Source organism: Maylandia zebra, linkage group LG17, assembly GCF_041146795.1.
Source record: "Maylandia zebra isolate NMK-2024a linkage group LG17, Mzebra_GT3a, whole genome shotgun sequence".
Lineage (NCBI taxonomy): Eukaryota > Metazoa > Chordata > Actinopteri > Cichliformes > Cichlidae > Maylandia > Maylandia zebra.
Genome location: NC_135183.1, coordinates 15,116,158 through 15,132,029, shown reverse-complemented (window position 1 = coordinate 15,132,029; position 15,872 = coordinate 15,116,158). Strand labels below are relative to the sequence as shown.

The 15,872-nt window shown below is 39.5% G+C and overlaps 1 protein-coding gene across 1 annotated transcript in view; it reads left to right on the top strand.

Annotated features, from left to right (window-relative positions):
• Positions 1–757: 757 nt before the first annotated feature.
• Positions 758–15,872, top strand: part of niban1a (niban apoptosis regulator 1a) — a 30,847-nt gene continuing 15,732 nt past the window's right edge. Inside the window, exon 1 of the mRNA XM_004569341.3 lies at positions 758–929. Within this exon, the coding sequence (XP_004569398.1) occupies positions 875–929 (55 nt within the window). The 5' untranslated portion in view covers positions 758–874. The remainder of the gene's footprint in view (positions 930–15,872) is intronic.

Below are 15,872 nucleotides of genomic sequence, written 5' to 3'. Positions count from 1 at the left end.
ACCAAGATGGTTGTGCTTCCACCGAAGCTTATTCAATTCAATTTTATTTGTACAGCGCCAAATCACAACAACAGTCGCCTCAAGGCACTTTATATTATAAGGTAGACCCTACAATAATACATACAGAGGAAAAACCCAACAATCATATGACCCCCTATGAGCAAGCACTTTGGCGACAGTGGGAGGGAAAAACTCCCTTTTAACAGGAAGAAACCTCCAGCAGAACCAGGCTCAGGGAAAGGCGGCCATCTGCTGCGATCGGTTAGGGTGAGAGAAGGAATACAGGATAAAAGACACGCTGTGGAAGAGAGCCTGAGATTAATAGCACATGTAATAACTGAAATAGAAAATCCATAAATAAATAAAAAACAAAAAGATGTTATATAGCTGTTCTTGCAAAAGCAATACGTGTTCGGCACCACATTGCATTCACATCACAATTCTGTTTGCGCAAGCTCCGGGACAGCACAGTTTGGGTTGGTAAAATTCTAGTATTTTTATAAATCTCTCACAAGATTGTCCCTTTCTAAGTTTGATGTTTGAAGTAAATATTTTACATTCTACCCTCTTGTCTCCTTGTCTAGATAGAGCACTCCTGAATCCAAAGGGTCAGTTACATTAATATTATTTGTTTATTCATTATTAGTCGTTTGATGAACCGAACTGAATAGAGCTTTTTACAGCTGTGATTCAACAAGTCACGGTGGATGATTAGGGAGACCACAGGCGCTATTGGGGCTGGCCTAAGTGGCGGAGCGTCACTGAATGACACACTGGCAGGAGGAGGAGGAGAGCACGCCCTGCTAGCTGATGTGACGGTGTAAGTACCTGAGTGCAGAACACTACCTGCGGATCGTCTCCTGTCAGAAGCATCATGGGGGGTTCCGCGTCCAGCCTGTTGGATGAAAACAAATCCAAGTACATTAAAGGTAAAAAAAATTAAATAACCGAGAAAGTTTGAGGTTGAAATTTTGGTATGCGTTGGGTGAGCGACGCAACGAGGGCGCAGCGCACTCCTCAGCGCGTTTCATTGAGCACCGATGAAGAGAGTGGGCTGTTTCTGTCGGGTTTAGAGCGACGTTTCACATCACTGTGTTTTGGAGTCGAGGCGCTTGAAGCTGTTAGTTTGCGCATAAATATAAGAAGCGCGATTTTAATTTGAATTGTAATGCCAGTTTGAGCTTTTTTTACGTGAAAATGTGAGTTAGAGTGGGAAACAGTTCCCGTCGATTTTCCAGAGAGCCGAGTATCAGGCTACTCGCAAAGCTGTCCGTCTGGTTATGCCTGGTTATCTTTAACCAGGCATTTTGTCCCTCTCCCAATAAGCTCTCTGGAGGGGGGGCGGGGGACACTTTACATGTATTTTTCATGGCAAAAACATTAGTTCATGCATTTATCACTTCCGCCTGGTTAGTCTGGGGGGCTCATGGAGGTCACTCCAGTATTTCCAGTACTGCTAGGAAAAAGGAAAATCAGAGAGATCGAACTTTCTTTCTTTTTTCTCTCTTTCTTTTGGGCGTGTCCAGGGGTGTGGACTAATGTTACCTGTCTTTTATTGTGTGTATGCGTGCACAGCAGACAGGTGCACATGTGGTGATGTGTGTTGCGTAAATAGTGAAATCTGATTTGAAGGCAATCCTTCATGCAGCATCTTCCCTCATGCTTTCTTCATCATACAGGCTGCTGTAGGGAGTTTTTTTTTTTATTTTTTTTATTTTTTTTTTATTAAAGCGAATCTGAGCTTCATAATTCAAGTTTTTTTTAACCACAAATATGGTTTATTTCAGAGGGACTGGTACTTATAGTGCTTTTCAAAGCCAACTGAGCAGTTTCAGAGTGCTTTTTAGAATAGCTTTGTTCGCTTAGTCACACACACATTCATACAGCCCTTTATTCCATGAGTAAGTGCCTTGTCTCACACACACTTAAATGAATACACTCAGGGCAAGTTGGACTTTTCTTTCCCACTTCAACATGCAATGTGGGGAGTCGGCTATTAAATCAGCCCCACTCTATTTCCTGATTAACAGGCATACCAGAAGACACCATGCTGTGACAAAATTTGGACTGATTTTGGACCTGATACCAGTTTGCAGTACTCAGCTGTAAAATGGGTTCAACTGGGGCAGTCTGTGTTTATTTTTGTTGCCGTTCTTAATAATATCAGAGTGGAAATGCTCTGTATGTTAGGAAGCCAGTGTTCAGACCTTCATTTAATGACATCGCCTGGGAACTTTCTATCTTCTGGAGTTTATGCTTATGGTCTGTACAAGCTGTTTGTACACTCAGTCTCGGGGTGAAGCGTGTGCTTTCACGTTTGCCTTGTCAGATTTTCCTGGCTGCTACTGAGGGGAGGCTTAAAACAGTCAAGATCAGTGACACTCTAGATCTATTTCTCATGGCCAGAGCATTCTTGTCTATCGTTATGTAGCTGTGAAATGTGTGTACAGGGTGGAGCGTGGCAATTTGGTGAGTAGTTTCCAAGGTTGGGTTAGATGAAGTGATCCTACTGCAGTACATAGTGTATGATTCATAAGCTGACAAAGGTCCAGTTTTGATGGAGCTCCGTCCCTTGACACTGACTAGCAGTTTTTCTGACTGATGTAATTTGACCTTTTTCTGACTGTGTCTGAACATATTTCTAACTCTGACTATATCATTCTCCAAAGCGATGTCTTCTTGTTGTTAAACTGTTAGCAGAGGGCTGTGTTGCTTGGTGCTGCATGTTAACACATTGGAGTTATAAAAAGGGGAGTAGAGAAGGAATATGGGATACCACCCCCCACCCGCCCCTCAGAAAAACCCCAGACCTTACATCCCACATACCCCAGATTCACACAGGATAAAGGGGGCTTGAATGTTTGATTCATGGTGTGTTGTCATTCAGTTCCAGTTTGGTTTGGTGTCATTATTCTCCAGGTTATTAAGCTTAAATTATTACAGTGGCCTTAGAAATATCAAATGTTTAGCATTGAAATGAATTCAGTTTTATGTTTATTTTTGGGGGGGGGGGCGAAGCAATCTTTCGTTATTTTTTTTTTTTGTAGTGTTAATCAGACTTGAAAATATGAGTTGATCAGCTGCAGATGAATCTGTTTTGAAGAAAAGTTGTGCCACGTTCCACACTCTTGCAACCTGTTATTTTTAACGATATGCTGCTTTTCCTAGTCTTGTGTTTACAAAATTGATTCTCTTTGAATTTGTGTTTTCTGACAGTTGACCAAGATACAACCTCTAAAGCTGAAAAAACAAGCAAATGCAGAGGCAAAAATTATAGGTCATCTAGGCCCTGCATTGATTCACAGTTGTCCCAGGAGTCTGCTAGGCTTCATCCAATACTTTGAGCCATTATACTATAAGGCAGAGACAAATCTCTTGAAAAATCCTGAATACAAATGTATAGGAAAATTCCATTACATCAAATATCTCGCCTACTTACGTTCATGTACAAGCATAGTCTGCAGCTCTCTGATGCAATCACATTGGTGCGTAAATTTGTGCATAGTAATTGTAACCAGCATGGAAGAAAATCTCTCCAGACCTCATTTTGGGGAAAAGTCATTGAACTTAAGCCTTTATTTAATTAGGGACCTACTAAAAACTGAAAACTGCATCTACTAGGAGTCTGAGGGGTAGTTTTGTGGACTTCATAATACACTGCAAGTGTTAATATTTCCAAGCATTACAGTGCTTAGATGTAAATTTACCTGTAATTCTCTCTATAGTAAAAGATTTCAGGGTTAACATTGTCATAGGCTACCATATGCTTCACTTGAGCTTAGGGCAGAGGGTCTGCAAGAAACTTGGAGCATCAGAAACTTTGCTTCCTGCATTCTGATTGCTGGCATTGCTTTCAAAAAATGATCAACTTTTCACATCTAACATTACTGCTGCTGTGTCAGGAGACATGCAGGTAGGGGTGGGCGATATAAACGATAGAAACGATATAAATTTGGCCAACGATAGAGATTTTGACTATACCGCTCTATCGCGATAGCGCATGTTGATGATGTCATCAAGCTGTGCCTGTTTTGGTCGAAAGCATTGCAGCGGCTACAACCATTATCATCTGCAAATTATGCCGGGCGTCAGTCACAGCAAGAGAGATGAAGCACTTTTGAAATATGGGGAAAGCCAAAAACTGAGCTTATATATCGTGATATATATCGTTACCGCACGTTCTTCAAATTATATCGCGATATGGATTTTAGGCCATATCGCCCAGCCCTACATGCAGGGATATTTACTTGACAGTTCTGTCTGATATCAGGCTGCTTTTGTGTCTTTTCATTATGACAGTTATCAGCTTTTTCAGTTTTTCATGCTGATTATAAATATAGTTGAATTTATCAATCTTTGCACTTTAACAGATGAGATATATTTCAGTGAAATAGCTGCTAATTTTCAAGGCTCTCTGCACATTCTGACACATAAACTATATGGACAAAAGTAGTGGGTTGCACCTGTTAATCTTTGAATTCAGGTGTTTTCAGACCCATTGCCACAAATGTATACAATCGAGCACGTAGACATGCAGCCTGCCTAGCGTTTCTGAAAGAGTGGATCATTCTGAAGAGCTCACTAAATTAGAGCACGGTACTGTAATACCCAACCAGACATTTCACGGGCCACTGTAAGTGGTATTACTGCCTAATGGAAGCAATTAGGAACCACAGCAACTCTTTCACGAAGTCGCTGACCACGTAATGTTACAGAGCAGGACTGTCGAGTGCTGAGGCACATGCACCGGTAGGTTCATGGTGTGGGTTTTTATTGCCAAGCAGCTCCTGGAGGTGTAATGTGTAGGTGGCCCAATATTTTTGTCCATATACTGTAGCTGTGTATGTGTGTGTGTGTGTTGTTGTTGTTCCTTCCTCAGCAACAAACCTAAACTTGAAAAACGTAGTCCTCAGTGATGATCAAACTGCCTGTATATGAACTACACCAGAGGAGAGGCTGTGTTGCTGTGTCTGAGAGCACAAAAGCTGATATGTCTGTATGTGTGTTTGAATGAACTCATAAATCTGAGAGAGAAAATGAGCCATTGTTAAAGAAAACAAACTCTCCCCTCTTAATTCCTAAGTAAACTTTAAAAGATGTTTTTAGATATTTCATTTACACACTCTCCCTCTTTTTAGTTGGTGATTATATGCATGTGGTCTAAATGTCAAAGATTTCCCTTTATCCTCTTAAATCTACTTCTTTTGGCTTGAACACGTGTTGCTGGTGTGAAGGTTACAGACTAAGGTAACTGCAACATTTTGTATTCACTTGTAAGTAATGGTCAAGCAGTTTTCAGCAGTTCCCCACACTTACTTAGGAGGTTATTAAGATATGCTTTAATTTGTGTTTTCTGAAGTGTCGGTATTTACTTAATCAGCAAAATATGTCATTTGGCCAAATGTTGGCGAATAATCATATATGTAACAAATAATTCGGGACTTTATATTAGCTGTAATAAAAGTTTATTGTGGCAGTTAAAGCGGCTTTCATTGCTGTAGTGTTGTGGAGAGTCTGTTTTTGCTGTAAGCCTGCCATCCTTCATGCTGTGTCACTCTGCCTCCAGCTGCCATTACACAATCCCTCAGATATTCAGAGAGCTGAGAGAAACTGTGGGACTTTTCCACCCTTTGGATCTGAATGCACTGCTCTGTACAAAGAGAGGAAACTGCTGCTGCTCAGGCTCTCAGCTGGAAACCCACCTGTTGTTTACTCCGAACAACTGACCAACAACTAACTACTGTTTTCATAGTTTGGATTGTTTCCACCAAATGACCTTGGAACACTATATATGATTTGACATTATATGCTGGTTGATACACAGCCTCTGATCATCAAGTAAATAAAAACTAAAAGCACAAAGTCTAAGGAGCTTGGAAAGAAAAAAGCATCTGGGCTTCCTTAAGTTCCTTGAAGACGTTTCACGTCTCATCCAAGAAGCTTCTTCAGTTCTAGAATCAAATGGTGGAGAGTCCCAGATTTAAGCCCTGTGGGAGTTTCCCTCCAAGAGCGACAATGGTCCTCCTATTGATCCTCTACTTAATCACACGAGCCAAGGCGTGGAAACGGGTGTAGGTCGAAGCCTTCTTTGGGTTGTACTCTTTAGATTTCGAGGGTGGGACGTCTTTCACTGTAAAAACTGTCTCTTGGTTACTTACTCAACATTAGTCATGAGTGAGGATCCTCAACATGAATCCACCCTGCATCTACTGATGAAGATGTGTATAGAGTTTGCATTGGTGCTGCTTCTGCTCATTTAAATCTCAAATGAGCACTGTGGCCTGTACATGAAAGATGGCGATGGCACAGGTGATTCTGAGCTCCACATTCTGACGTCTCAACTTTAGCAGATGCTGTGGTTTTGGAGCTGGAGGTCAACACAAGCTTGTTAGCTGATGGTTATCTGATAACACCAACAAGCTTGTTAAATGACCTTCATTCATAAACTACTTGTTTATTCTTTCCACAAGTTTATGTGTGATACTTAATAATAGTAATAATAAACAGCGACAGTGTATATTTATATATTACTTTTCAATCAGGGAAGTTGAAGCACAGACAGAAGTTAATATTTTGTCGATGAAGTTGCAAGGGAAGTCTGTTTAAGGCTGTTGTGAGTGTAAACATAAGGACTGTGGACAAAAGACCTTTATTTTTTACTTATGTAATCAAGTCACGATGGCATGCAACTGTTAAACTGGCTCTACAAGCCATGAAACTTGCTGAAATGCAGTTGTTCAAGAAGAGCTTATGATGAGTGTCAGCCATCTGTAGCAATTTCTCAGGTTATGTAAGCCTGATAGAGAGAACATCTCTAATGAGAGTGGCATTTCTTAGTGCAGCAAAACCTTTCAGCTATGGGTGGAATGGTTGGCACTAACTGTTGCTGCCATGTTTAATTTTATTGGTAACTTTATTTGACAGCACCTGAACGACTACGTTTCTCAAATAATTCTTAAACCACAGGGATTCCAAAGCTTCTCTGCTGCACATTAAAATATTATTAATGTGGCTCCCAAGGAGACTATTATTTCTTACAAATGACCAATGAAGTATTTTCTGTCATTAATTTATTTAAGTTAATTAGCTTTTGTAAACATGCAAATGCTTTTATATTTTCCATTGTTCTACAAAAACAGGCAATGAGCAAACCAGTTATGCTCATGAATTATATTCATACAGTTGTACATTTCAGCCATTATAGCCTGATACTTCTGACAGCTCTACATGCAGCGGTGAAATGTACAGTACAAGTTGACGTACTGCACTGTGTTGCTGTGGCGTATTTTCATTTCTCTGTGTGTGTTCTCACAATACTTGTATTTCTGTCAAAGACACCCACACGCATGCGCTTGTGCCGTCTTCCTCTCCACTCACTCTGCCTTTGTCTCTATGGGCCATTGTTTTTTTTCTGCCTTTCAGCGAGTTACTGTTTCAGGTATTTCCTGACTTGCCAAACCTTCAGTGCAGACACTGGACTTCAATTTAGTGTTATTCCTCTTAGCACAATGCTCCCAGTATTTACTATTAACTATACTTGTTTCTTAAACCTGTTTACTGAAGTCTGACTTGGTAAAAGCCATGTGCTGTAACTACAAACTTGATGCTTGTCCATTTGCTCATGTGGGTTTACATGTTTACATGAATGCATGTAAAAGCATGCATGACATGAGCCGACATGTTAATGTTTCAACATTTGTTGTCCTGGAAGAACTTTGGGATTTTTCCACTAGACGGTAAACCGTAAACCTGGTATCTAAATGAACCTCTCTCCAACTTTACCTCTGAAAGACCTTCTTTCTGGCATTCTCCTCTTATACACTGTCATGTCATCATAATAACAATCCCAGTAATCGTCTCAGAGGTCATGTTCAAGGTTCTAAAACCCATTTTAAAAACATGTAAAAAATCATACATCTAGGGATGCACCATTCAGTTTTTTTCCACTTAGGACGCCATACAGATATCCTGGCTGTGAGTGTATACTGAGTACAAATCTAGAGATGACCAGTAGATTTCCCTGATTGCTCATCAGATACCATGTTTTTAAAAAAAAGACAAGTTTTCACTGAATCTTTTGAGGATGGAATGCTTTATGTGCCAAACAGAATAAAGCACATCTGTAAAGTTACAGCATGTGTTGCATTGTCATTGGAATTTACATGTATTCAGTCGCTGGTACAGAAACTGTATAAATGTTTTTATGCCTCGTCCTATCGATGCCTCACAAAATAACAAGTGGAAGGCCTAAAACATATCTATAGCAGTTGAATAGTATCTTAACCCACATCTTTAAGTAACAGGAAAAGTCATAAGACCTTAAAGATGTATTTGGCCCTTCAGTCGATACATCTTCTGTTTGCCGAAATGTCATCAAAAATGATCTTAATCAAAGGGTTGCTTTCAAAAAGGCATTCCTAAAGAAGGAAAATAGAGAAAACTTGGATTCCCAACAGGAACGGAAGTGTACAAGTATATCAAAATATTACTTTTTCTTTGATGCTGTATTTGCAATATTACTGAAAAATATATACATCATGATTGTTAAAACATATATTTTGTAAAATACTTTTTTTTTTATTTATATAAAACTGCTCACTACCAAACACTTGCTTCTGTGCAGTCAGACTATGGACAGCTTTCTGGTCTGGTAATGTGAAGTTTGTACCATACAGGGGCCCTTCAGTTTATTTTGGCGAGCCACAAAACTATTTTCATGTTGCCTCACTTATAAAACAGACTTTTGCCATAAAAGACTGCAGGAAAAGTTTTTACTCTGGCTCAGGATGTCTCATTTTTAGTCTTTTTCTTTTGAGTTTACTTGTTGCTGCAGAAACAGACTCAGAAAATATTCAAAGAATTTCAAGAGAGGACATTTCTGAACAGTTGCATTAACTTGGAAGCATCTGCATGAAACTGAATGAATAATCTAGTCCATGATTATCCTGTGACATGAAGTGGAAGTGGAAGAGCAGGTCTCTCCTGTGAAACTAGGACTTGCAGTTGAAATCCTGCAACACTCCCCTGCACATACTCATAGTTCACATACCAAGATATTGTTCAGGTAAGAAACTGGGCACCTGCCTATACTGCATTGCAGTGACTGTTGTCTACATTCCTTTTGGGTTGTAGTGTTCCCTGATGTTTGTTTGTTTGTTGTTGTTTTTTTTTTGAGCTAGTAAGTGAATTCCTTTGCACACAATTAAAGATTATTCCGTTCATAATGGTTGTTTTACTTATAGGATAATCCAGATTATAGACTTAGGTGAGATCCTTTGGGTTTCATATTCTTGTTAACATGCAACAAGTGTAAGTGGTGTAACGCACAACACCTACTGCACTGCACCTGTTCACATATTTCATTGCAGTGTCATCAGTTTCTACCGAGTCTGACAACAGAAACACATTTGTGCTTTTGTGTGTCACCTTTAATAAACACACAAATCAAAAATGGCCTGAGCTTGTCTTTCCATCAGCAAACAGAAGAGTCATTAGTAAAAGAAATGGCTTCATTAAGAAGACGGTTGGATTTGCTGGAGTCATGAACCTTTTAAGTATATTTCAATGTCTGCAAGAAATCTCACAGAAAGCTGTAACGGGTACCTGAAACCAGCATAGGCTTGCAGACATGGAATAATTCCTGAGATGGATGGATTACTACTGAATACAAAGATACTGATACAGGCTGAATCTATAATACAGTAGATTTGAGTTTTGACTTATGACTTATGTGACCAAATGTAGGTGCATTTGGTTTTTAATTGTGATTCGACAGCCTGTTCTCACTCCCGAGGTGTAATATAATGATGATTTGTCAAGTCCCGAGGGGATCCTGAGGAACGTGAAAGGTGACCTTCCACATTCTTATGCTATGCGCCATCTTATGTTATGGAAGGAATCCAGTAGAATGACGCTCCTGGGGTAATACACTTTCCGGACATGTATTTCAGCTTTAACCCTAAGCTTATCCCTAAGCTTAACCAGCACTTTAATGACGTTAGTGTTTTCCAAAGCAATTTAAGTAAAACGAACGTACATGTGTAGATTCATTCCAAACGGTTCTCATGTTTCCTAATTCTTCCGATCTCGTATATAGGGACGTGTTGGGTGCCCGGAAGCATAATATACAGGCGATTTGTCACCTAGCGTAAAATGTTGCGCTGTGGGAGTGAGAACATGTTGTTTGAACATGCATTTGTATTATATTGCATTAGGATGGCATTGAGAGGAGGAACTGCTGCTATTTTCCTTTTCTCACCGATGCAGAAACTGTTCATTTTGATTCTTTATAGTAATTCTTATACTGTAGATGGAGTTTTTTTGTTTGTTTTTCTACTTCAGAGAGTTTTCTGGGTGTTGGATGAGGCCTGGACCCCTCCTCTACATATAGGTACTCTAACCTAAAGGGTCACTATACCCAAAAGTAATTTTGTTAACATTTGATTGCCTGTAAAAGGGAAAAAAAAAACTAGTCATGGGAGTTAGTAGTGAACATAAGTTAAACGAGCTCACACTAATAAATTAGATCTGTTAACCCTACACAGAAAAGACCGGTATTAAAAGAAATGCATTCTGAATGTATTCTGACAACAAGCATGGGATGACAGAGGACTAAAATACACGGCGGAGTAATCAGGAAACGGGAAACGGAAGGGAAACACAGCTGGGACTAATCAGGCAGGACGAGACAAGGGAAGCAAAACTGAATGCATTGACTTAAGACACGGACCTTCAAAGTAAAACAGGAAACACACCGACTTAACTTACAGACCCAGACTCAGAGACACAAGCTGACACGATACTGAGGGAACATAAAGACGGGGATGACTAGACAGGAAACGTGGAACCAGGACGGGCACAGAGAAAACATGAGGACAGAGACTGAACGCAGAACAGGGAATGTCAAAACAAAACAAGCACATGACAGGCACAGACATGGAGAACAGAGGAAGCACGGGAACCAAAGCCTAAGAACTAGAAATTCTCCAGAAACATAACAAGAATTAATCCGACACATAAGATGATATTAATCAAAACATATACCCTTTATACCAGTGTTTGGCCTTCTTGAAGCCCCTATTCAAGTTAGCTCTCGATAGGTCTCACGTATAATACAATGCAAAAATGCTAATTTTAGCTCTGGGTATATTTTAGTAATGTTATCTTGCATCTGGTTTAAAAGTCCAACATTTTCCCTGTCAGCTGTAGACAGCCCATGGCTATAACATTTTTAGCCCCAGTATCTCCAGGTATGCAGTTACCTCTGTTTGTCACTCACTATCATTGTCTCTTCTATTTATCACATGGCTTGTTAGCTCCTCCCTTTCTTTATCAGGGCTGGATCAGGTGACCCTGAATCCTGCATTGAATCATTAGTTATTATAAATCTTTGGCTCTGTGCTACAAAGCAAGTACAGCATACATGCCTATGGTATGTTGTTGTTGTCAGGATTCACTTACCCTAACATTGTCCACATAAAGATGGTTATCAGCTTGTTAAGGTAAACCCAGGTTTTCCCTTACATGTTCACATAAAAAGGATTGTGTCGTCAGAATCTAGCCAATCTAAAAGGGGCATTTCGTGGATCACGTGACTCTTCTTTAAGGCAGATGGATTCCTCTGAGTGCCACGTACTCCAAACAGAGACATTATCAGATGATAATAAAATAGTGAATAAAAAGCAGATCTGTAGGTAGATTGTGGTTAAATTAATTAAATGGTTGAACAAGTATTCTTGGTGTGTGTTCTTTGTTCTAGTAGCTATAATTCCAGCAGTGTAAAAGGCTTAACAGTAGACTGAAATAAAGTAGAACAATTTTCTAATCATTTTCTAAATCACTTAATTACCGTGGCAATGTGATAAGTGCATTTCCTTCAGTAAGGGACAGCTTAACAATAACAGACTCTATGAACTTAAAACACGACATTCAGTAAGCTAAAGGAATCGCTCTCTCTGTCAGTCAGTTTCCTTGTCCCGCTAATCAGTCTTTCTCAAAGTCCTTGTATCTCTCTCTCTGACTCTTCTGCTATCTGTTATCCAAAGCATCGTTAGCATCATGTAGCACACCATGTGGCTGAATTGTTTCTCTGTAAGAGCGACACACACATATCTGTTCCCAGGATAACGTTGGGAGAAATGTATAAAAAGGCCCAACAGGATTGCTCTGACAAGCACTCACATAGACGTTCACCGAGAGTGAAAATAAATGGATTAGAACTCGCTCCTCTGTGTGTCTCACGTCATAAGGGAATTTTTGTGACAGCTAACCACACTGTGTCAATAATTTTTTTTGTTTTGTATTTTAGAGCAATAAGTTGAAAGTTGATTGAAAGGAAGCCCAGCTAAGCTACATGCTAACACTAGCAAACTTGCTAGCAGCAGTCATAAATTGTACAGGCGTAACACATGGACACACGTCTGAATCAGAATTTTCCTAAACAAAAAGATACATCCTGTCTTGGAAAGGATGTATCATACAGCAAGCCATGACCTTAGTTGTTATCATGTATTTATTTATTTATTTATTTAAATCAGTGATTTATGAAAAGGTGCTAAAGGCACCTTTCTGTGTTTGCATGATCACTTAACCTGAAAAAGAGGATACATTAACCAAATAGTGGCTGCAGACATTTTGCATAAACAGCAGCAGATTTGAGCTGAAGGTTCACAGACACTTAGCTCAGTCTCGTCAGAGACGATTTGAGATAACCTTGTGAAGAGGCTCCACTGAGACTACGAAAATAACTTTTTATTTTTTATTGTTAAATGTATTCTAACAGAAAGCTTAGAGAGCTGGCAGCCAGAATAAGTGTGCCTGTAAGTGTGTATATATAAGTTAGTAGGGGTATTTCCTGGAGGTGGGAATCACCATACATCCCACGATACGATATTATCACAATACTTAATGCACAATACGATATTATTGCAATTTTAAAAAATATTTTGCGATATTCAGATTCTGTACATAAAGGTAAACTTTATCAATATTCATTTTATCTAATATCAAAGTCTCGCACTCAGTCTTTCTCTCATTTCAGTCAGTTTTATTGTTGACAAACTGAACGGTTTGTATTACAGTCTAGTCCAACTTAACTGAATGCAACCGTCTGGTACAATTATAGCTATTCTGAACTATGCAATTTATGAAAACTATGCAGCCCCTTCAGTAACTGAAGAATTTGAAAGTAAATTAAAACAAAATATAATTTTGCGTTAAATAAAAAAGTTTTAAACTTAATTAAAATAAAACATGTCTTAAATTAAAATAAGTAAACTGTCATGTTTATTGCTGCCAAAAAAAAAGTTAAACACATTTGGACAGTGAAGGAATGTCAGGATTCTTGCTCAGAAAAAGGATCAACATGCTCTGAAGTCAGAGCACAAAAACCTTTTTGTAACAAAATATCGATTTCTGCTGTCCCTGTATCGATACATCATTAGCAAACAAAATATCGCGATACTACACAGTATTGATTTTTTTCCACCACCCCTAGTATTTCCTTGTTTGTAGCTGCAGTGCAGAGGATCTCCGCCCACACACATCTGCATCAATAAGGTGAAACCAGCTACTAAATGATTCACAGCTTATGTTTTAGTACTTAGTGACACAATAATCCATTAAAACACCATTCACCTTTGTTTTATTCACTACATACATGAACTTCTCTGAGGTCTTCCTGTTTTCCATCTTCAACATTTTGTCCAGTATATCCACTATCCCTTGTATGCACATGTCCAAATCATCTCACCTTTTCCTCTATGTTCTCTTGAAGCAGAACAGCCAGCAGTTTACATCATTACATCATCGTCTGTCTTTGCCGTGATGGAAAGTGTCTGGCCATGTAAACTGTTTTACAGAAAGGAATTTTACTCAACTTTAGATCAAGGGTATTTAAATGTTTCATAGTTGTTGTCTTCATCTTTCGGCTGCTCCTTTTAGGCATTGCCACAGTGGATGATTTTCCTCAATCTCACCATATTGCTAGCATCCTGTTCTGTCACACCAACCGTTTTCCATGTCCTCCTCCACTACATCCTCCTTATCAGTACCTAGTGACACAATAGTCCATTAAAACACACTCCATTATCCTTTATTTTATGCACAACATACGTGAACTTCTCTGAAGTCTTCATTCTCAATGTATTCTTCTGTCATAAATGACCGTGACATTCATTTCCACCCACTCCTCACCTTGCTTGTACTCTTTTCTGCACGTCTCTTGCGGACTGTCTGTTGCTTTGAATGGTTGACCACACGTTTACCTTACACTTGCCTTCCTGTCATGCACACATATATTGTGCTCCATACTCTCACTACAAATCACAGTGTGTACTGCAAGTCGTCCATATAGACCTGTCCATCACCACTGCAAGCAAGAATGGGCTCAGAGCCTGATACTTGATGTTATCCCAACCCACCTGTCACTCCTAGTGCACAATGGGTGGAATTTTGTCCCACTCTTCCTTCAGGCTTCCTTAGAACTCACTAGCCTTCACCTTTGCCACCTTTCTCTTTCCCTTTCTCCTAGCTTCCGAGTACTTCTGACTATGACTATGACAAACTACTACTACTACTACGCCACTTTTTCTTTGTTCTTTTCCTTCCTCAATCCACAATTAGGTCTTGTTGTCCCCTTAAAGGTTTTTAACCCTCAGTTTGGATGCTAGCACAGTTTTAGCTGATTGTGAGTCAGTATCAAGTAGATAATTTGACATGGGTTGAATTGAAATGTTCCATAAACCATTATGAAATTACAGCCATTAGTTTATATGCTGTAGCCAGTACATGAAGGCCGTTAAGGCTGCTATACTATATTATTTCCCATTATGATTCCAATAAGAGTCTGTGAAAAATGCATAAATTAATAGCTACATTAGTAAATGCTTTTGCCTTGGACAATGCTACACAAACACATACTTCACTTCCCAACTCTGCTCCGTGAGTGCTCTGTTCTTCAGTGCATTAATACAGTGTAACAGAGCTCCAGTTCCATACTAGTCTGAAGGCAGAATGCAGGCATAATGGCAGAGGCATTAACCCCAGCATTAGCATACCTATACTGGGAGACACAACAAGCAGCAGCCAAATATTTGTCGCTGCTCGTCCAGTAAGTGAATGATGTATCACTGGGAATTGGGGACACTGAACATTTGGGGGAGCATAAATACACATTTAACGCATCCCTACCCCTCCTCATCTCTCTGGTGGTGTGATTTGGTTTGCAAAGGCAAGCAACAGTGGAAAGAATTGGTGAGCTCAATTTTATTCCCCCCCCAGGAATCAGGATCCCTTCACACAAGGCGTCTGACCTGATTTAATAAGAATGGAGAGAAATCTGAGAGGTTTTCTTTTCTCTCTGTGTTGGCAACTGTACGGCTGACAACAGGAAGGACTAAGAAAAGCAGAAAGAGAAAGGGGTTCTGGTTGACGATTATTGGTGACAGGTCTTGGAGTCTGATGTGCCAATTGTAATCTGGATAGAGATGACTCATATAGTCTCGAGAGCTACTAACAACAACCTCAGTCACCTAATTATAGGAGAATTATACGGGTCACATCAGGTACAGCGAGATACCATCTGGTATGTATTAAGACTGGAATACTATGTTAGAGGACACTGAAAGACACTGAAAATAAGCAGAAAGAAGAGCCATTTTTCTTCAATATTTCCTAAAAGGCATCTGGAAAAGTTTGAATCAGATATGGCAATTTCAACTCGCACTTCATGTGTTTGTTTTGTTAGTCAAGCACGGCCCATTTTATACAATTTTTTTTTTTTTTTTTTTTTTGAAGTGGTTGAACTGTTTCACCAGTTAAGACGTTTTTAATTTGGCTTGTAGTAGTGAAGCAGGGATAAATGTGTCTGCAGT